This window comes from Ochotona curzoniae, unplaced genomic scaffold (genome assembly GCF_017591425.1).
Source record: "Ochotona curzoniae isolate NIBS_2020 unplaced genomic scaffold, NIBS_Ocur_1.0 patch68, whole genome shotgun sequence".
Taxonomy (NCBI): domain Eukaryota; kingdom Metazoa; phylum Chordata; class Mammalia; order Lagomorpha; family Ochotonidae; genus Ochotona; species Ochotona curzoniae.
The window spans coordinates 173579-195436 of NW_024467048.1; the positions used below are offsets into that span (position 1 = coordinate 173579).

General features: G+C 42.7%; 1 protein-coding gene across 4 annotated transcripts in view; it reads right to left on the reverse strand.

The window, feature by feature from the left end:
* Positions 1–21858, reverse strand: part of LOC121168159 (formin-like protein 2) — a 305377-nt gene that overhangs the window by 78487 nt on the left and 205032 nt on the right. For all 4 annotated transcript variants that reach the window (XM_040997987.1, XM_040997990.1, XM_040997986.1 and 1 more), the window contains exons 4-5: positions 16819–16895; positions 2898–2981 (exon numbers count right to left, since the gene is read on the reverse strand). In XM_040997987.1, the coding sequence (XP_040853921.1) occupies positions 2898–2981; positions 16819–16895 (161 nt within the window). The remainder of the gene's footprint in view (positions 1–2897; positions 2982–16818; positions 16896–21858) is intronic.

Genomic DNA, 21858 nt, shown 5'->3' on the forward strand with positions numbered 1-21858 from the left:
TTTCTTCTGGCTTGCTGGCAAGTGTGTTTTTCCAACCATATGTGTTACATTACCAGCAAAGTTGCGGAATTGCTTTGATTTTGGAATCTCTTTCCAATGTGGTGCTCTTTTAAGTAAGACTGCTATTTCTTTGACATTCTTTGAGGTTATTATTCATGTTAGCCATGTTAGAATAACCAGCAAGTTAAGTTGCTCACTCCTGTATAGCTTGAGTAACATTCTGCAACAGAAAGGCCTTTGTGTTCCATGGTTTTCTAAGCCCACAAAATATGCAATTTTGCCTTCTCAAAATAAAAAAAAAAAAAAAGAAAAAAGAAAAACGCTGTGTTGCTTTTTTCAAGCAACACCTGATCAGATGTAGCACAACAGAAGGCAGCAATCAATAGCATCCCCTGAAAGATTTTAGAGATTGCAGAAGAAAAACAAGCAGTAATTCATACTGAAATTTACAATAGGAGTTTTAATAAAAAGATGACTGCAAGAATAAAATATTTGGTTATAATGTCCATGTAAAAACTATGTAATACTCCATTTTTAGGGACTAACTGGACAGCACAGATTGAGGTAAAGTCAGTAGAGGGGGTTTGATCAATCTCATCTGTCTTGGGATGCAAAAGGCAATGCTGAACAGAAATCAGGGAGAATAGCATAATTTCATAAAGCCTTAATTACTAAAAACTGAAGGCTATTATTGAGTTTGGATAAGACGAACTCAGATGACGTGATGAGATTATTTACGGTGTTGCCATTGGTAACAGGCGCCCACATAATTCAGCTGATCAGAGAGTAAGTTCCTCTGAGCACGTGTGCCCTTTGACACAGTGGAAAAGCCAACAGTTAACTTATTGAAGACTTTTGCTAAGGTTAGAACACAAACCTGCTGCCTCACATTCCACAGTGCAGGAAGTTGCTACATAACAAGGAGAAGTAACAAAATTTCCAGCCCATTAGTTTTAAGAAAGATAACACATTTTGTACCTCTCTATAATTTATTACGAAATTGAAACAAACCGAAACAAACAAAAAGAATGTTTAAAAAAACAGATACCAAGCCAGGAAACGAAAGTCCGACTTGTGATCTTTCATGGGTCACTGTCTTATGTTACAGATTGTATTAATTTTTGTATGGTAGCACACTCTCCTTGTTGGTGCTAGGTTAGGGTGCATTTGAGAGAGCTCATTCAAAAAAGCTCTATTCTCATGTGAATAAAGCTTCATTGCAGCAAATACAGAGTCTGGAATATGTAATTCTCATCCATCAATGCCTTCTTCCCTGACTTTTTGTCAATCTTACTCTTTAAAATAGACAGCATGAAAATACTCTATTTTGTTCCATAATATGAAAACTCAGAGATTTCAGCTATGAAAACGAGGATTATGCTGCAGAGGACTGTTTCTGAGAAAGATAAGCCCTTGTCTATAAATTCTCCTAAGCCTCTACTATCTAATATATGAGGCATGAAAAATCCATCTAGCCAGTTTCAGCAAACAGTTTGGTTTCTGAATTTGTAAAGCAGGAATAATTATAGCTTTCTCTTCACAGATTCTTGGGGAAGTAATGGAGATTACAGGATAACATCTGGGTAGGTCTTAAGACCAACTCTTGCAATGGTGCGATACAAAAATCAAGTTTTTTTTTTCTTTACGAATAGAAGAAAAACAATACCTGTGTTGCAATATGTTATAGTCAAGTACACTATTGCCTCAGCCTATGTGTGACAGTTTATCTGTGGATATTGGAACATTTGATTAAAGAAAAAGGTAACGTTTCATATAAATACATATCTTCCAATTTTCTTGTAATATTTCAGAAGCCAAGAAAACAATTTCATGAAATAACAAAAACAAGACAGACACGGGGACACACATGCGCACACACACACACACACACACACCCTGCTCTCTCCCAGTTATTTTCTCTCTCAGGTTTTTGCCAGATAATTATAGCAACACAGATACATGTAACACAAAAGACCAAGTCTCTGGCTGCCCCTTCCTCCTCCAGTGCTTTCTATAATGACTGTCTATGCATTTACTAGACATACATTATACTATTTTCAAATAAAAAAGAGTCACTCTTCAGCATCTTCCTTTATTTACTCAATGTTACAACAGTACACACAAATCTGTGAAGGGAAAAGGGCATTTAACCTGGCAGCTAAGACATTCATGGTCCATATCGTAGTGTTTGGGCTGGATTCCTGGCTTAGGCTCCTGACACCATTCCCACCCATCTAGACCAGGAGAAGCACTGGCTGACAGTTCAAAAGATTGAGTTCCTGTCATCCCCATGGGAGGTGTGGACTGGGTTCTAGGTTCCAGGCTTCAGCAGAGCCCAGTCCTGATCACTGCTATAGTAGTTTGGAGCACAGAATCAGTGAATGAGAGCTTTCTCTGTCATGTAAAGAAATAAAAAAGGTAAAATACATAGAAAATGGAATTAACAGATAAGTTTATTTTGCTGCAGCAAAACTGAAATACATGCATAGGGGTTTTTCCACAAAGCACATTTTTTTCCATGAACTTTCTGAAGCTCCTTTGCATGCACAGGTTTTAAAACACTTTTTCCAATGTAAGCTTTTAAAATACCTTCAGTTATCACATCTATCTCTTTCAGTAACTGCGGGGGTACTATATTTAGATTTATAAGCTTTATTTTGCAAATAAAGTCTCCTTTAAGGAAGACTTCTACCCATCTGCTCTCATTCTGCCTTGGAGGCATTTTTTTAGACACCAGTTATGTGATTTCATTTTATTTCCCAAACAGAACAACTCCCCCTTAAACATTACATGTTGCTGGTGTGTCCCTTGTTTATTGTGGTGTATAACTTAACCATAGAGTACCATCTTCTGTGACCACATAAAATTCAAATGCAGGCAATCCCAGGTTTACTTACGTTACTGCATACTGTGCAAATGACAGATACTCCACTAGAAAATCAAGACCTTTATTTTCTTCGTTCAAAAACTCTCTGACCCACCTGTTGAAAAAAAAAATCACTGATGAGGTGGATCATGGGAAAAATACAGTGATCATTTTGTCTTACCACCAGAAACAATTCTTTCATTGTCTGAATGGAAACACAGAGGAAGGTCTAGACTACTGCACATGAGACACAGATATAGCAACTGAGAGAATCCCATCATTTCACTGTGTTAGAATAAGGGGCAAAAGGCACACAAAGTCCATTTTTGCATGGTCCTGATTAGGAGATAACCTATAAAGGAACTCACTAAATGATCTTCTTTTGCCACAGTTGATGGACAGCCTCCTCATTGAAGCAGCCAAGGTTGCATGGGGTTTGAGGCAAACTGGGAACAAGACAATGTAACCACTAAAATCCAGGCCTGATGCCAAACCTCAAACCTGCATTCCACTCCTTCTTGGCACGATGAGCTATAGAAACCACTAAACTATCCAATAAGATTCCAGTGTTTATGGGCTTCTGGAAATTCAATAGGGATAATGATTTGCTTAATTTTTTCCATGTATATTAAAAACCTTTGTAAAAGCTGCAGGCACCGCAGACCATCACTAAGACCCACACATGACAAATATCATTTTGTTTAAAAATGCTTCTTAAATCATACCACTTTACATTCAAATAGTGCTCAAGACATCACCAAGCATGACTACCCATTTTTAGTTGCTCTTCCAAAGAGGTCCAACAGGCAGCTGAGCAGAATCTGCAGTTTCTGTGGATAAGTATCTCATAGCCCTTTTTACAGATTTGCTCCAGGACATTTGCATCCAAAGAACAGGGTAGGGGGGTTAGACTGAAACTTTCCTGGGTTCACCTCCAGCCAACATAAAAAGAGGGTCCGCATTTAACTCAGTGTATCATGTCACAGTCACTGGGCTTGAGACCTAGCTCTGCTTCCAATTCCAGCTTCCCAGTGCACACCCAGAGACATAGCAGTTACAGCTCTAGGACCTGGATCTCTCATCTGTATGAGAGAAAATGGAGTTTCTGGCCCAATCCTAACTCTTGGGGACCCACGGGTAGTGAACCAGAGGACGGGAACTTCCTCAATTTCTCTTTCTCTGCAATGACTAAATTAAATTTTTTTAAAAAAAATAAAGAGGAGAGCTAGTATTGCTAAAATGATACTTGAAGTACATGCACAACAGTATTCCATAATGGAACCTTTTTTCCATGAGCAAAAAATCAAAAAGGTAGAGCAGCTATCATGACAGCCACCTTTGCTGGGCAATATTGCCATGTGTCTCTCAGACTCTTTGAGATCTTTATCTCCAAAGCAGAAAAAACTCCAGTGAAGTCAGGATGCCTGTTTTTAGTCTAATTGTTTTAGAGTGGGGTTGTTTTCTTGCTTTTATTCCCAGGCATGTTTTTACAGTCTTGTCTTCTTCATGACATAAACTCAGGAGAGCAGCAAGGTGGAAAATTCGATAGCAAAAATTGACAGCTTGCCGCAGGTAAATTGCCTCAAACACATGTGTTCAACAGAACTGCATGGTACTCCAATTCACTTAGTTTGAAGGAGGCCAGAGGAGCAAAACGGGCAAAGAAAACATGTCCCATTTGTTCTCATATAGTGGGTTTGTTATGAGATCTGAACACAGCCATCAGGGCCAGTCACTGGTTGAGACTGAAGTGATATCACAGCATCTGCTTCTAGATCCGTGTTTTTCTTTGGTTTGTGTTAATTACTGCCTATGCTGCTAGATTCCTTGAGACCCTAGAGATTTTAAAATGTTGATAATTAGAGATTCAGAAATAGTAAAAAGATCATTTTCTTTTAAAAAAATGGCAGCACACCTCCCTCGTGGGTAACTACTCCCACTGGAGAGCACAAAAACCAGGACAGGGGCAGGGTTGCTAAACAGAAGGGCACCTGCCAGTATGTGTGTGGGCTGGATAGTGGGCTGGTTGGGTCGAACTAAGCTTCAATGCCCACTGATAAGTACCAGAGCTTAATGGGAGGAGGGACAGACTGAACAAGCCTGCAGTACATACTCGCATACATGGGAACTAGGGAAGGGAGCAGGCCTGGTGGGGGTTATGGGAGTTGCTCCAGCTGAGCTGCAGCTCCCACTGGTTTGTGTGAGGACCGAGTATGAAGTGGGTAGGCTCAAGATGCTCAAGATGGACCACAATATCCATTGGTCCAAGTGAATGACAAAGCTGGAAACAGAACTGACCCAGCAGAGACTGGTCACACTAAGTAGGGCCATGAGATTAATTAACACGCTGGAGAACCATATACGGGGGAAGATTCTGTGGGAGATATGTGGGCCAAACCCTATGAAAATGCTAGCCCTACAGGTTACTTCGAGATGGAATCGTGGTGGACTAAGCTAGGTGTGACTGGGGAGCTTGCCATTGACCACAGATTGGAGAACCAATGGCAGTCTGGACTAGTTGGGTCAGTGGCACTCGAATGTGCATCCTGAGGTGGGTGTGGGGTGGGCCAGATCGCAACGTTCACCAGCTCATGCAAAGACAAGGTGGGGGACCGACTGTTCCAGGCACTGGCCTAAAGACCAGTGGCATGTATGAGAACTGGGTCTGGGGGGGATCAGGGGAAGAAACTTGGGAAGCTCCCCTGGCAAGTTATAGCTCCCACTGGTGAATAGGTGGTCTGGACCTGGGGGTTGGACAGGCTGGGCAAAGTAGCACCAACAGCTCATCAATGTATGAAAAGGCAATGGAACAGGTGCACTGGGCAGTACTGAGCAAACCTTAGCCCACAAGTAAGATTGGAAACCAGAGTGGAGCACAGGACATGCCCAGCTAGGTTTTTGCACCAACTGGTCTGCATGAGCCACAGATGCTGAGCCACAGTGTCTAAGGCAGGGGTCGTGACAGGTGAGGGGCTGTGCCAAGCTGAGTCAGAGCAACCACTGGCATGTGTGCAATCTATGGCTGGGAACAGGCCTGGTTGGGGGGCTAAGGGGACACCCTAGCTGGGTGGAGGTTCCCACCAAGGGGTGCACGAGCTGGAATGGGGCTGCGTTCTGGTCAGGATACAGTTGTAGTCTCCCTTGGCACAAGTGTGGACTGGGACAAGACGCACCAGGCCAGGCCAGACTGCAACACCTTCTGGTGTTCTGGAGGACCAGGGTAGATGTGGGACGGACTAGGCTAGGTCTCAACCCCAACTGAGCCATATATGAGCTATATGTGGGTATGGACAAGCTATGGCTGGGCTGAAACATCCTACAGCAAGAACCAGAATGGGTTGAAGGCCAGTTAGGAAAAGCCACTGTTCCTGCTAGGACAGGAGGCAAACTGAGTAGTACTGGCTCATGGACCCACTGGTATGCACGAAAGCTGGCACTTGGAGGGGTTCTGATGGAGGAGCCCAGGCAACTCCTCTGGCAGGACACAGACCCTGCAGGTAAGCATAAGAAAGATAGAAGGATATAGCCAAGAGGTCATGGAATGTCCCATTGGCATACATTCGACATGGGTTGGGGTCTGAATCAGTTCACGTCATCCACTAGCAAATCCGAATGCCAGAACAGAGTGTGGGTCGAGCCAGGTTTGGTCATGATAAAAAGCAGTACACAACACGGAATGCCAAGGTGAGGTTGCCTGTGCCAGATGTGATCGCAGCGCCCAACCAGCACATGTGAGAACCAAGAAGGGAGGGGGCAGAACCAGCAGGGGATTAAGGGGTGGTTCCCTTGCTGAACAGCCACTCCCACTGGAGAGCATGAGCTGGGATGGGGGTAGACCAGACTAGGCCAGGCTACGACACCTGCGCTCCTCATGTGGACCAGAGCAGGGAAAAACCAGGCTGGGCTGATTATTCCTACTGGTGCAACCTATGATTAGAGTGGGTGAGGGTTGTTGGGGCTAAGCCACAGCATCAGCTCGCAGAATCTGGCACTGGGGGCTAATTCTGTCAAATTAAATCACAGAACCACCTGGAGAGTGCATAATCTGGGAGTGGGAGTGGCCTGGGAGGGAAATAGTGGGCTCCTCCCTCTTGGGTTGCCACCCCCCACGGGAGGGCACGAAAACTAGGACAGGGGCTGGGGTGGCTAGACAGACACCCAACAACATCCGTGAAGGCTGGACAGTTGAGCTGGTTAGATGGAACAAGGTTTTAATGCCCATTGACATGTATGAGAGCAGAAGGGAATGTGGGACAGACTGCACTACTCTGCTACACATACTAACAAACCAGGGTAGGGGGCAGGCCTGGTTGGAGTTATTGTGGGTCTCTCAGGCTACCGTGCAGCTCCCACTGGTTTGTGTGAGGGCTGAGTATGCACTGGGCAGAACCAGGCTGGACTGCAAACACCCATTGGTTCCAGAGGAAGACAGGGATGGAAACAGAACCAACCCAGCAACTGCAACCACCAGCTGATCGGGGCGATGGACTGTACTGGGCCCTGTGCTTGCTAGCACATATAATAGTCTGGTCTGGGAACACCTCAGACAGAGTTTCTTTGGGGATCCCCCCAATCGAGCTTTCAGACTCAGAACGCTAACCATCAAATGGCAGAGGACAGAACAAGTCAATCAATCACCTCAGCTATATGTTGGCAATGAAAATACTGGGCAAACTGAGACGCTATGATGGACTATGTCAATCAGTGGAATCTCCAACAACCGCATCGTGCTTGGAGTGGTGAGAGTGGCAGCAATTCAGAACTGTTGAATTATCAGAACCACTTGAGCAAGACCCTCAGAGCATGCCCCACATCCGGGACCTGGGGTGGGTGGGAGACTGGGTGGAGCTTCTCCCTTAAAATCTCCTTTTAGATCAGATATATTAAGGAAACAATACGGAACTAATTGTCTTACCCATCTTCCTGTAGTGCTTGAACCTTTTTACCCTAATTATGTCAAGACTGTCAAAAATAAAATTAATAAAAAAAATGGCAAGAGACTTCAAAATTAGAACCTACTACCATAATTAGATGGCTAGTATTTCTTTAAATTGAAGCCCTTCCATTCCTCCCAGGCACTTCTACTGCTCTGGCACATGGGTTCTGATTGCACACTCTAGAATGACCAAGGGAGGTGATGTCAACTTAACGTGAAAAATAACCATCACAGTCCACATTATTTGAGGCATTTTTTGTTTCATATATTCTGTTACAGTAGCCTATAAGAACACTCTAAATGAGGAGTTCTGAAAAATAGTCACTGCTGTGCCTTTTGATGGTCCCTAAAGAGTACATATCATGTAGATTTCCTTAGGGTCTGACACTGTGTCAAACGCTGGCACTGCCAACTAACTTAGAAAGCTAAGCCAAAAATCAGACAAGAGGCAAGTGCCCCCAGTAAAAAGAACTGGCAAGAGCAACAGAACAGGCAATGGCCAAGTGCCACAATTTTCTTGACTCAACATGCCAAAATTCAGACACCTTGATGCAGTGATCAAGAATATTAATTGCCTTTTCTTATTGTACTTCCAAGTCCTTATTGATATCCCCTCTCCACTTGCTGACGTCGAGAAAGTGTCCTAAAGGGAACTATCAGGGTTGGCACAGTGGACTAATATTTTCTCTCTCTGTATCTCTATCTCTGTCTCTCCCCTCTCTCTGCCTTCCTCCCTCTCATTTCACACAGATAAATATTTTATTAAAAAAGACAACAGTCAAAGTGAAAGGCAGGAGCTGGCTGCAAATATCCTAACAAGGCCTGATTCTGATTTAGTTCCATGAGGTTCCATCTTTTGTAAAATTACATGAACCTCTGAGTCTCTGATCTGACCCTGACATCCTAAGTGCTTTAAGAAAGAATGAGACACATGGAAACCAGGACTGGGGCAGGGGTGGCTGGACAGAAAGGCACCCACTGGCATGTGTGAGGGCTGGATAGAGGAGCTGGTTGGGTTGAACTAGGCTTCAATGCCCATTAACAGGTAGAAGAGCTGAGTGGGATATGGGACAGACTGGACTAGTTTGCTGTAATACTGGCAAGCATGGGAATCAGGGCAGTGGGTGGACCTGGTGGGGGTTATTGTGGGTCACTCTGACTAGGCTGCAGCTCCCACTGGTTTGTGTGAGGGCCAAGTGTGTGCTGGACAGAATCAGGCTGGACTGTAACACCCTTCAGTTCCAGAGGAAGACAGGACTGGAAACAGAACCGACCCAGCAATTACAACCACCAGCTGATTGGGGCGATGGACTGTGCTGGGCCCTATACTTGCAAGTACACACAAGAATCTGGTCTGGGATCATCTCAGACAAAGTTTCTTTGGGGATCTCCCCAATCGAACTGCTGATCTCAGAACCCTAACCATGAAGAGGATATAGGCTCCATGGTCTGCCATGGAGTACAAGTGTCAGAGCCAAGCCTCCTCAGAGGCTCAGACAGAGCATTGGAAAGCATATTCAGGTACACATGGAGGATATCGAAACCTGCAGAGGATACCTGGCACCACAACAGAGGACAGATCAAGCTGATCAACTACCCCTGCCAATCATTGGCAGTGGTAAAAATTTAGGCAAATGGAAACTCTAAGGTGGACTATGTTAAACAATGGATTCTACAGCGACTTCATTGTGCTTGGAATGGCCAGAACGTCAACAATTCATAACTGTTGAACCATCAAAACCACTTGAGCAAGACCCTCAGAGCATGCCCCACCCTGGGAACCTGGGATGAGTGGGAGATTGGGTGGGGCTACTCCCTTTATCTCCTCCTTTGCCCCAGATACAGGTAAAAAGAGAATGTGGAAATAATAGTCCTCCCCACTTTCCTGTAACCCTTGACCATTTGGGCCCTAATCAATCATGTAAAGATTGTCAAAAATAAAGAAATTAAAAAAAAAAAGAAAAAAGAATGAGACATAAATTCTTCAGGAGTGACCATCATACTCCCTTTAGCAAAAGCTAACAGGGTAGCATAGTCATTTCAGCAAACCGAGTAAGATTATAAGAAACAAAATAACCATCATTCTGTCTCAGTCTCTACTTCCTCCCTCTTGAGATATATAGAGAACAGAACAGATTGAGAGTGAACTTCCATGGAAAAGGACCAGTAAGAAAGAACGAACGAAAGATGGAAAATGGCAACTTTCCTAAGTAGGATCTTGAATCTAAGCACAATAAAGAACATGGATAGCATATCTTACAGATGTACATACATAATCATGCAATAAGTCTACTGTAAATTTAGGGTTCCTAGAGCAAATTATTTCCCTTTTCACCTCTAGGTCCGCTATAGACTTTTTTTTTTCAGATCTCTCACTGAATTATTAAAATAACACAAGAAACAATCTAGGGTCCTTACTTCAACAGCTGGACAACATTTAGATCTTACTCAGCCTGCTGAACTATTCCTTTTTCAGAGACATAGATATCATCCAAAATTTTCCTGATATCCTTATTTTTAACTGTGGTTGCCTGCTGAATTAAAACAGCTGAATTTTTAAAAAGTTCAATGTCATGTCTAGGATTAATTCATCTTTCTGGCCTTGAGATGGTGAACAAACAACACTTGGTCTCATCCAAAGCACCTGAATGTACTTTTTAGCCAAGAAATTTTAGATTTTCATCAGAGACCCATTCTCCTGGATAAGTATGTTGATGGGGAAGTGAGCATACATAGACCTCATTCTGGACCTGACTACAGTTGCTAGTTCCTTGCGATTCCCCCACCATTGGTCAAGTCACAACCTCTTCTTCTTTCCCAGGAGGCTGAGTTCCACATTGATGTGATTGAAGTCCCTTCGCAGGGTTCCTCTGGGCCCCTTCACAATCACTCAGAAACAGAGAAGAAGATATGAAAGTTCACAAGAGACCAGGAATAGCCAAAGCTATCTTGAAGAATAAAAATCAAGTTGAAGAATCCCAATTCCAGACCTACAGACATACTTACAGGACAGTAGTCATCAAAACAGTCTGGTACTGATACAAAAACAGAGAAGAAGATCGATGGAATGGAATAGAAACCCCAGAAGAGAGCCCACACATGTACAGGCAACTAATCTTCGACAAGAAAACTGAGATCCAGTGAAAAAGCCTGGTCTCTTTAACAAATGCTGTTGGGATAATTGGATAGCAGCCTGAAGAGGTAAGAAGACCTAGACCTATCATCTTATACAAATATCAGGTCTAAATGGATCAAGAACCTAAATCTGTACCCAGAAGCCATCAAACTATTAAGAGGAAAACATAGGAAGAGCTCTCCAAGATATAGAAATAGGGAAAGACTTCTTGAAAGACACCAAAAGCACAGGTAGTCAAAGCCAAATTAAAAAAAAAAAAAAAACCAAAAACTAGACTACATCAAGCTGAGAAGTTTCTGTACAGCAAGGGACATGATCAACAAGCGAAGAAGCAACAAACAGAATGTGAGAAAAGCATTGCCCTCTACACAACTGAGAGGGGATTTACCAAGAGCTTCAGAAACCCAGGGACAGTAAAAAACAACCCCGTGAAAAAAAAATGGGCAAAGGAAATGAACAGACATTTTTCAAAAGAACAAATTCAAATGGCTAATAGACATATGAAAAGATGCTCAGGCTCCCTAGCAGTCAGGGAGATACAAATGAAAACCACATTGAGATTCCATTAAATCCAATGAGGTTAGCCTTAATTCAGAACTCTACTAACAACACTTGCTAGTTTGGATGTGGCGAGAAAGGTACCCTCCTCTGCTGTTGGTGGAAGTGTAGCTTAGTATAACCACTATGGAAATTAGTACGGAAAGTGCTTGAGAACTCTAAATAAACCTGCCATACGACCCAGCTATCCCACTCCTAGGAATATATTCAAAGGAAATGAAAACTGCAAATTTTCCTTACTGTAACCTGTAATCCTATATTTACAGCAACACAATCCATAATAGCAAAGACATGGAAACAACCAGATGTTCATCCAAAGAGGAGCAGTTAAAGAAACTACACTGAATACTATTCAGCAACTAGGAAGAATGAAATTCTACCATTTGCAACCAAATGATCCCAACTAGAGACCATTATGCTCAGTGAAATAAGTCAGTTTCGAAAGAACAAATACCATATGTTCTCCCTTATATAAGGAAAATTCATGCAAAATATAAGATCAATAGCACATTCAATACTGTTTTTGCTACAATCCATGTGTTTTAATATTTGTCTTTCATTTCTTTAGTTTGTTTTCTCTTATTAAATTCTTCATTGACTCATAGATCATACACTAGTACTATTTCTCCAAGGTTTTTGTTTGTTTTCTGTTTTATTTCATCATTAACAAATTGGTTATTTGGTAGCATATCATTTAACTCCACAGTGTTGAAAAATTTTTTAAACTTTATTCCTGTTGCTGATTTTATTTTACAGGTTTTCATTTAATGGAATGTAAAGTAAATGCATAAGAGAGACTTTCACATCCAGACATGAAAATACAGTGCAGTATGCATCTCTGCTTCCAAATCAAGCAAGAACTTTCAGTGAGACTGATGGATGTATCTTGACAATAGGATGCTTGAACTACGGGCAATGTCAGGACACACTTAAATAGCAGAGCGATGGACTTAGTATTGCTTATGAAGGACTCTAATATTGTAATAATTTGAGAGAAATCAGTTGGGGGGCAGTGAACTTGGGGAGGGAGTAAGGAAAATCCCAGAGCCTATGGAACTGTACCATAAAAATTAAAATAAAATAGAAGGGGGAAAAAAAAAGAATCCTACTGTTCTACCAATTAGACACTCAAGATACCTGCAAACACAGGAAACAAGATGATTGTATCATCTTTACATCCATGTTTGTCAGAATTCATATTGCTGTCAATAGGCACGCTTTCCAAACTAATATCTTATCTTTTAGCCTCCAACTAGAATCTATCAGACATATTGTAGAAAATCTGTGCTTTTTAATTTGGTGCAAACAATTTTAAAAGTGCAGTTTCAAAATTGGTGCAAACAATTTTTAAAAACGCATACATAGTTTTCTCACAAGGATTGAAGACCACCCTGAAATATTTAATGAAAGACAAAATGGTCACGGATCTTGATGATTTCCCCAAAATGTCATCTAGGAATGAACTAGTCCTAAAGATAGGGTTCCTTGATATAACCACATACTTGTGCACACCTACACGTTACACACATCTGGAAAGCAGCTTTAGTTATTCTCCCATTTTTTTCTGTTTTGGCACGGCCCAGACAATTCAGCAAGCAAGCTGGACAGCCAAATGGGAAGATCTTTATCACTCAATTATTTTTCTTATTATAAACTACCTCCCAATTCCTCATACTTCCCCCGTTGCAATTTCATGATGTTCTCTCAACTTCCCAAGGAGATAAAGTGAAATGAGGGTCCTTGAGAATTTCCTTGACCTTTCACCCAGGATGAAAACTAATTTTCTACCACAATCAGTAGCTTTCTTAGAATAAATTACCTACAAGGAGAGACAGCCTATACCTCAGGTCCACAGAACAAAGCCAGTCAATCCACCCAGTTCACCTTCACCATCACTTGGATTCTACTGCACTGAAGCTACAGCACCCATGACAACCACCTGCTTACTTGGTTCATTTCAAGGGTATTCCAAGTAATTTCAAGCACATGAGTAAGTAATAATCCAATTTCTCTCTATTATTATAGTTCCTAAGAGTATGTGAATGGAATTATTTTTAGCCCAATTATTTCAATTTGGCTCAAAGAAAATTAATTTTCTTTGAGAAGATTGCTCCATTTTAGAGTTTTTGGCTTATACAAAACTCAACAAAGCCTTGGTTTGACAAACCTGCAGTTTAGAATGTTATCTCAGCAAAGCCCAAGACTTTAATTTTGAAAAGCAAGCATGTGCCAAGAATAATTTTTTTTAGGACAAGTAGATTTTAAACATAGTTCCTCCTTTTAATTTCCAGGAATTAAAATATGCTATGTCTCACGGCCATGTTAGTATAACTTTCTACATGGAATTTTTTAGGTAGTACTATAAAAATAATTATATTATTTTTAATGGTTATCATAATTACCAACAGATATCACACATTAAATAGTTACTACGTATCAGATTCTATATTAGGTCCTTTGTAAATTATTTCAGTTAGTTTTTCAATACCCCTATGAGATATTATCTTCATTTCATAAATGAGGATTTCCAGGCACTTGGTAAGCACAGGGCTTTATACAACATCATAATCTAAAACCAAGTAAACGGGCATGGGAAAAATGCAAATCAAGATCTCTTTGTCCACAAGGCAAAGGCGCCCAATTTTCCTCACATATGGGTCCCATGAAGATTTCTCTCTCTATATATATATCTATATATCTGCATCTATATCTGCATCTATATCTATATCACCTGACATGGTAAGAATGGTTGACTATAGTAAATGATTATTTTCATCATTATTCAAAAATTATTCAGAAAAGCTCCCAATCAAATAAGGTAAAGTAGTTAGTTTGCATAATCAAGAGTTTAGTTCAGGGTTGAATTTTCAGGATAGGCAAGGCAGGTCAAAAGCTCACTGTGTGGTTTCATTAGATATCAATTTATGACAGTAGCTAGTTGCAAACAATCAAGACAATGCATCACATAAATATCTCTGCTGCTAAAATCAAAGTGTGTCTCACAGAGGTGGTAAGACAAGGGAAAATGAAGATGAAAGAATCGTAAGAATCTTTCAGCAAGTCTTACAGTATCCTCAACAACAAACCATTCCAATTGCTTGCAGATTGTGCTGGCTTGAACCCAGCCAAGACTTTGTTATTCAGCCAACTTTGTATTGGAAATGACTGTCTTGCTTTGGTATTTGATGGTCAATTTCACATTATTTCAGTAATGCCTGAAGAAATGCTTTTTGACAATTTATAGAAATCCTGGCTGCAATTCATCCCACTATTTTTAGTTAAGACGAGACCAAGGCACCGTGTTGGGCCATACCAAATAGAATCTAGTTCCCGAGTCATAAATACAGGAAAGTATTTAAGTTTTCTACGTTTGGATGTCCAACTACATTAAACTACCACTACCTTTGCCCCTACTAGACAAGCCTCATTGCTTTGATCCCAGAACCTGATTGTCTTAATTTCTTTCAAAAAAAGAACTACCAGGATAAGCTACATATTGAAAGAAGACATTTTGATCAAAAGCATCTGGTTCTTCCCAGCTGTACACTTTGTGCAATTCATTCACCTTCTCTGGTCCTTAATTCTTTCCATTTATAAAATGGGGTGTTATACAATCCTTAATTTCTCTTCCCATTTTAAAAATCATTATGCTGTGACTCATTATTCTATTGCCCATGTTCTAGAACAAAGGCTAGCATCCCTTTATTTTCTGTGAAATTCACTGTAGGTGACCAACAGGCCAGGTTATTCTTGAAGTAATGGACATTCTCACCCAAGCTCTCTCATTTCTAAGTTATAAGCATTTCTACAATTTAGGAAGGCTAATCACGAAATAACTGTGTTAGTCATTTGAATAGCTTTAGGGGTGGGAAAGATCTGGCCCAAGGGCTACATAAAGCATATTGAACCATTTGTTCTAGCCCTGCCAACAACTGCAGGCAGGATTCAAAATTCCATCAATCTATAGCAGGCTAATTTTAAGCTGATAATTTTGTATGGCCTGAAAATGATGTTATAAATATCCAAATGGCCCTTGGCAGAAAAATGAAAAAGTTTCACCACTCATTTCACTCCTATCACAGTCAAAAGCAGAACTGTTACATGATATATCTGTTTTATAATATGCTATAAAATCATAGGCACTGTAAGTGTAAAATTTCATTTCCAAAAGACCTGCAAAGGGAGTCACATAGGAAAATTCTCAGAGTACACAACCATATGATTATAAAGCTCAAGAATCAATACCCAGAGGAGTTAAGAACTTTCTCAGTGTTAAACAGGCATATTGGAACTAAAGCTGTAAAAACCCAGTACCTGGTATCACTCTACTTTGGAGATAAGCATTCCATTTTAAAGTACTGGACAGTTATGCCATCCCAAAGGTAAGAATGCAAGGAACAGAGTCACACAAGCTTGGGGCAAGGCAACTACACCGAGGTGTGAGCCACACTCAGACATGCTTGTTGCAGAGATTTAACAAATTTTATTCTCCCAGAGCAGATGTACATTCTTTAAATTTTAAGATGCATTGAAAAGGAAGTTGAAACAACACATGCAAGTGCAGTCGAGTCAGGCAACATTATTCAAGCTCCTGCCATAATCTGGTCAGAACTTCTAGGAAATTAAGGTCAGGGGAGGGGAGGAGAGAAACTCCAAATAACCAACCTAATAACTACAGGGAAGTCTATAGATTTCTCATGATATTTGTCTCTAGCTACTCATGGGGGTTCCTAAATTGCCAGATTTGTTACATACATATTAAAGTAAGCACTCACAATGACTTGCCCAAATTGAATGCATCCAAGAAAGTAAGTGCAGAATTATCATGAAAGCCTCAAATCAAAGATTGGCTATCCTACCTGCCTCTAATGATTCTTTTTTTTTTTTTTTTCATTTTTTAAAGGCAGTGCTACAATCAGAGAGGGGAAGAGAGATCTTCCATTCAGCACAATAACAAGGGCCAGGCCAGGCCAAAGCCATAAGCTTCACCTAGACTCCCAGATGAGTGGCAGGAGACCAAGCTTTTGGGCCATCTCCCACTGTTTTCACAGGTGCATTAGCAGGGAATTGAGAAGGAAGTGGAATATCTAGATCTATTCCTTATGGGATACTGGTGTCACAGGAGCTTAATTTGCTGTGCCACAGCCCCTGCCCTCCTCTAATAATTCTTACAGAGTGAGCAATTAGAGTACTAACAAAGTTTCTACCCATCTAAACCTTAGCTTCTTTTAATGAGCAACAAGAATGTTCAACTTTTTGGAAACCACCCATCTGTAAAATGTCTAAAAGCCTTACAGCTCAGATATTAGAGGAAACACTCACCCAATGTGGTTGGTTCTTAAAGATATTTCCAGTTCTCTCAACACTTGTGTAGATTCTTGAACACGCCTTCTGAATTTCTGTAACACAACAACACATATTCTCACAAATTATTTTAGCAACTGTTGTAACAGTAGCTTGCTTAGCTTTAACACCACATGAGAAACACGTTTTCTAAAGTGAGCTGCTTTCACAAAGCACACTAAGATTTTTTAACAAAGAAAATCAGAGGAGGGACTAAGAAAATGACTGACTTAATACAATAAGTATCTTCAGCAATCATATTCACCAAGACACCTATGGGTCAAAGACCCCAAGAAAACCTCCAGTACCAAGCACTTACTAAGAGGACTCCTGGTACCTAGTACATAGTCACACTCATCATTATGAATATAATGCTAAATTCACCAAGAAAAAAGGCACACGGGATGAAACATGGAAGCCAGCTTCCAAGAATCTTCTTGCCAGGACTTCACAAATGACACCATGCTTCGAGCTCATCAGAGACTCAGTGTCCAGGCTTCTCCTGGGGACAAGTCACACAGGCACATATCAGAATACTGCACTGGTTAACATGCTGCTTGGGATGCCACATCTTGCATGGGAGTGGCTATGTTTAAATTTACACTCTGCCTTTACATCCATAATAGGGAAATAGTAGTGATGGCCCCAGCACCTGGGTCCCTGCTACCCTTGTGGGAGACCTGGATTGAATTGCTGGCCCCCAGACTCAGCCCAAGCCTGGCTGCTGTAGGTATCTGGAGCATGAACCAACAGGTGGGATAATCTGTGTATCCCTCTCTGTGCCTCTGCCTTTTAAGCAAATTAAAAAAAATAACACGAATTCCAGACTCCCACAAGGAAAACAGATATTTAGAGAAACCATTATGTTTTCTTCAATGGCTTAGATTCAGCAAGCCATTCTTATCAGAGGAAAGTGGGAACCCTTCCAAAACACAAGTTCCCAGATGCCAGTGGTAAAGGACTAACCTTGCAAAGATGCCCAGTTCTGGATAGCATTCTCCAGACTGCTGTATTAACTCTTCATGAACGAATATACTGCAAAAATCATCATTCAGAGACATGTCTGTCCCAAATCATCACCTGGAAGGTCCCTTCACTGAAACATCAAAATCCTACATATTTTAAGACTCCTTCAGGGTCTTACTTCTTTACCAAGAATTTCTCTAGTAGTGAATGTTTCTACCTCTCTATCCTTTGGACTCTTAGTAACATGCATGCTACCAACAAGAGACTGAAGTATACCTGAGTTCACTGGAATACTTTTTCCCATAGACATATTCTCCATCAGTGATTACAGTCTGGCCACTTTGAAAGAAGACTTCAATATGTAATACCTTCTACTGAGATTTCGGGCTCTCTGAATTGCAGATCTGCATCATCACTGACAAGAAGCTTTGAGAATTTTGGCTCAAGACTGGACTCTTGTTTCCATGGTGACCACAGAAATACAGTTATCCAGCTCCAACCTTCTGCTAATGGCTCTCATAGCTTGCAAGAAAGGTGTGTGAGTGCAAGAAGGAGACTGAAAATGAGGATTCCAGAATACAGGTTGGCCCAACAAAGACCTAAAATGCTGCTAACATGGGAGGCTCCCATCACTCTCTCCTCCTCCTCTGAAAGACTTCTACTTTCTCACTATTGTTTCATAACCATTATTCCAAAGGAGCCTAAAAAGACCTTTCCAGCTTTCTCATTCCAGAAGTAGTAGGATCTAAGAAAAAGAAATTTCCCCAGGGTCTGATGTGGTAGCCTAATGGCTGAAGTCCTCGCGTTGCACATGAAGGGATGCCATATGGGCACAGGTTCTAATCCTGGCAGCCCCATTTCCCATCCAGGTCCCTGCTTGAGGCCTGGGAAAGCAGTCAAGGACAACCCAAAACCTTGGGACCCTGCACTCGCATGGGAGACCCAGAAGAGGTTCCTGGCTTCTTGCTTTGGATCAGCTCAGCTCCAGCCACTGCAGCCACTTGAGAGTGAATCAACAAATAGAAGATATTTCTCTGTCTCTCCTCCTTTCTCTGTATATCTGACTTTCCAATAAAAATAAATAAATCTTAAAAAAAAATAAATTTCTGCAATGTGATGTAAAGAGAGAATTGTTCACTCCCTTTCTCTATCAAAAAATGACCTAAAAGACACAGGAGTTTAGCTTAGTAATTAAGATGCTGCTTAGGATGCCTGTGTTTCATGTCTAGTACCCGAGTTTGATTCCCAGGTCTGATGGCTCAATTCAGCTTCCTGCTAATGGAGATGCTGGGATGCAGCTGTAATGGCTCCAGTAACTGTGTCCTGCCACCTGGATTGAGTTCCCAGCTCCTAACTTCAGCCCTGGCAATGGCTGGCATTTGAGATGTGATTCAGAAAGCAGGAGCTCTTCTATGTTTTTCTCTGCCTCAACAACAAATAGCTATACATAAATAATTACTGTTTAAAGGTATAAGAAATGGCGGAGTCATGGATAGTCCGGAAGGACATCTGAGCCTAGAGTTCGCTGGATCCTCTTCCAGCAATGAAGAGACCAGTTGCAGTACCTGGCAAATTAGCAAAGTAAAGCAGGTGACAGACTAACTCTAGAGGGCATCCTCCAGAAAGGACCTCCATCTGGGCAGTACTGCAGCTTGGACAAAGACCGCAGATTTGTGGTCACCTGAGTCAACCACTTCCAGGTGGGTCGTCTGTTTCAGAGCAGCAGCTCCCACACCAGTCTTCACTCAGGCTCTCTGCCCACTTGCCCTTCTGAAAAAAACTCAGTGTCCTTGGCTCAGAGTCCTTTGTCTTGGGCAGTGCTGATGCATTCCCTGCAGCCCTGGGATTTGCAGGTCTCCCATCACTGCCTTGGGCTTTCTCAGGACAAGATGTTCTATATATGTCATCAGCCACAAGGAGCCTAGTATGGGCATAAGTCTAAATTATAAAAAAAAATGACCAGCCATGTTTGGCTGTGGGGCTGGGGCGAAAGGAGCCTCCTGCAGCATGGCTGCTGCAGGGGGTGCCCCAGCCAGGCTGGACCCAATGCTGGGGACTCAGGCCATGGTCACTGCTGCCAAGTGGTGACCAAGTCCTAGGCTTTGGGCGGCCAGTGCGCCTATTTGGTGCCAGGCTCTGCCTGCTGGAGTTTTTAGGGTATGTAATTGCTACCTAAGGACAGCCATGGATAAGCCCAATGTGAGTATAGGTGAGGGATGAATCCTGGGTGATTCCCAGCAAAGGGGTAACAAAATTTGCCGGCAAGCATGGGGACTGAGACCTGTTGGTTTAGAGGGGAGTCAGTAAGATCTCTTTGGGCCAGACTGATTCACAAGCCCAAGTGGGAATCCTGAGATGGGCTATTAGCACAGAGCATCACTGACTGCCACACTAGTCCACATGAAAGCTATGGCTGAGGAGCTGTCTGGCAGTGCTAGGTACCTGACTCAGTGGTGGAACAGGGGATGGCTCACACTTGGTAGGGTCAAGACACTAATCAGCATGTGAGAACCAGGTCTGGGGGTAGATGAACCAGGTCTGTGGGGGACATGTAGGCCCAATCCTGTGGAAATACAAGTCCCACTGGTAAGCACACGAGTTGGAATGGTGATGGGCTGACCTAGATGTGACCATGGAATCTGCACACTTATAGGTAAAGGAACCGACAACAGTCTGGGCAGGTCAAGGCAGCAGCACCTGAAGGTGCATCCTAAAACAGGATGTGGGGTAGGTGAAGCTGCAACTGGAAGGGGGTGGACTGGGCAGTGCCAAGCAAACCTCAACTCACAAGGAAGAACAGAAATCAGGATAGAGCACAGGTCATGCCAAGTTGGGCTCTTGCACTGACTGGTTTACATGAGCCAGGGATACTAGGACAGAGCAATGAAGGCAAAGGCCAACACAGGTGAGGGGCGAGGCCAACTGGGTCAAAGTAACCACTGGCACGTGTGTACTCTAGGGATGGTAATAGACCCAGTTGGGGAGCTGTGAGAATACTCCCTTGCTGGGTTGGTGTAACCCCTGGTGAATGTAGGGGCCAGAGTGAGGGTTGCATTCTGGTCTGGATATGGTTGCAATCTCCCTTGGTACAAGTGTGAACTGGGGCTGGGTAAACCTAGCCAGGCTAGATGCCAGCACAAACAGAGTCTCTGGAAAATCTGGGTAGATATAGGACGGACAAAACTAAGTTTTGGCCCCTACTAAGCCATGTGTGAGCAGTGTCTTGGTATGGACAAGCCTTGGCTGGGCTGAAACATCTAATAGTAAGAACCGGAATGGATTGAAGGTCAGCAAGGAAAGGTCACTGTTCCTGCCAGGACAGGAGATGGACTAAGTAGGGCTGGCCCATGGACCCACTGGTATGCTCAAGATCTGCCATAGGGAGAGGTTCTGATGGAGGAGCTTGGGAAACTCTTCTGTCAGGACACAGTCCCTGCAAGTGAGCATAAGAACCACAATAGGGAGCAACCCAGACCAGGCATAGTTCAGGGGCAGACCAGGCTGAGCCAGTTCACATTACCTACTGGTGAATCTGAACACCAGAACAGAGTGTGGGTCAGGCCAGGTTTGGTTGCAACACATACCAGTGCACATTATGGAAAGCCAAGGTGAGGTGAGCTGCAGCGCCCAACCAGCACACGTGAGAACCAAGGAGGGAGGGGCAAAGCCAGAAGGGGGATGTGGACTCCCCTGCTGGACAGCCACTCCCACTGGAGAGCATGAGCTGGGATGGGGGCAGACCAGACCAGGCAGGGCTACAACACCTGTGGGCCTCATGTGAGCTAGATCAGGGAAAAGCCAGGCTGGGCTGACTGTTCTGACTGGTGCAAGCATAAATTAGAGTGGGTGAGGGTTGGTTGGGCTTTGCCGCAACATCAGCTGGCAGAGGCTGGCACTGGGGGCTAAATTTGTCAAGTTAAACTCTAGAACCACCTGGAGAGTGCATGATCCGGGAATGGGAGTGGCCTAGTGGGGAGATAATGGGCACCTCCCTTCTGGGTTACCACTCCCACTGGAGAGCATGAAAACCAGGACAGGGGCAGGGGTGGCTAG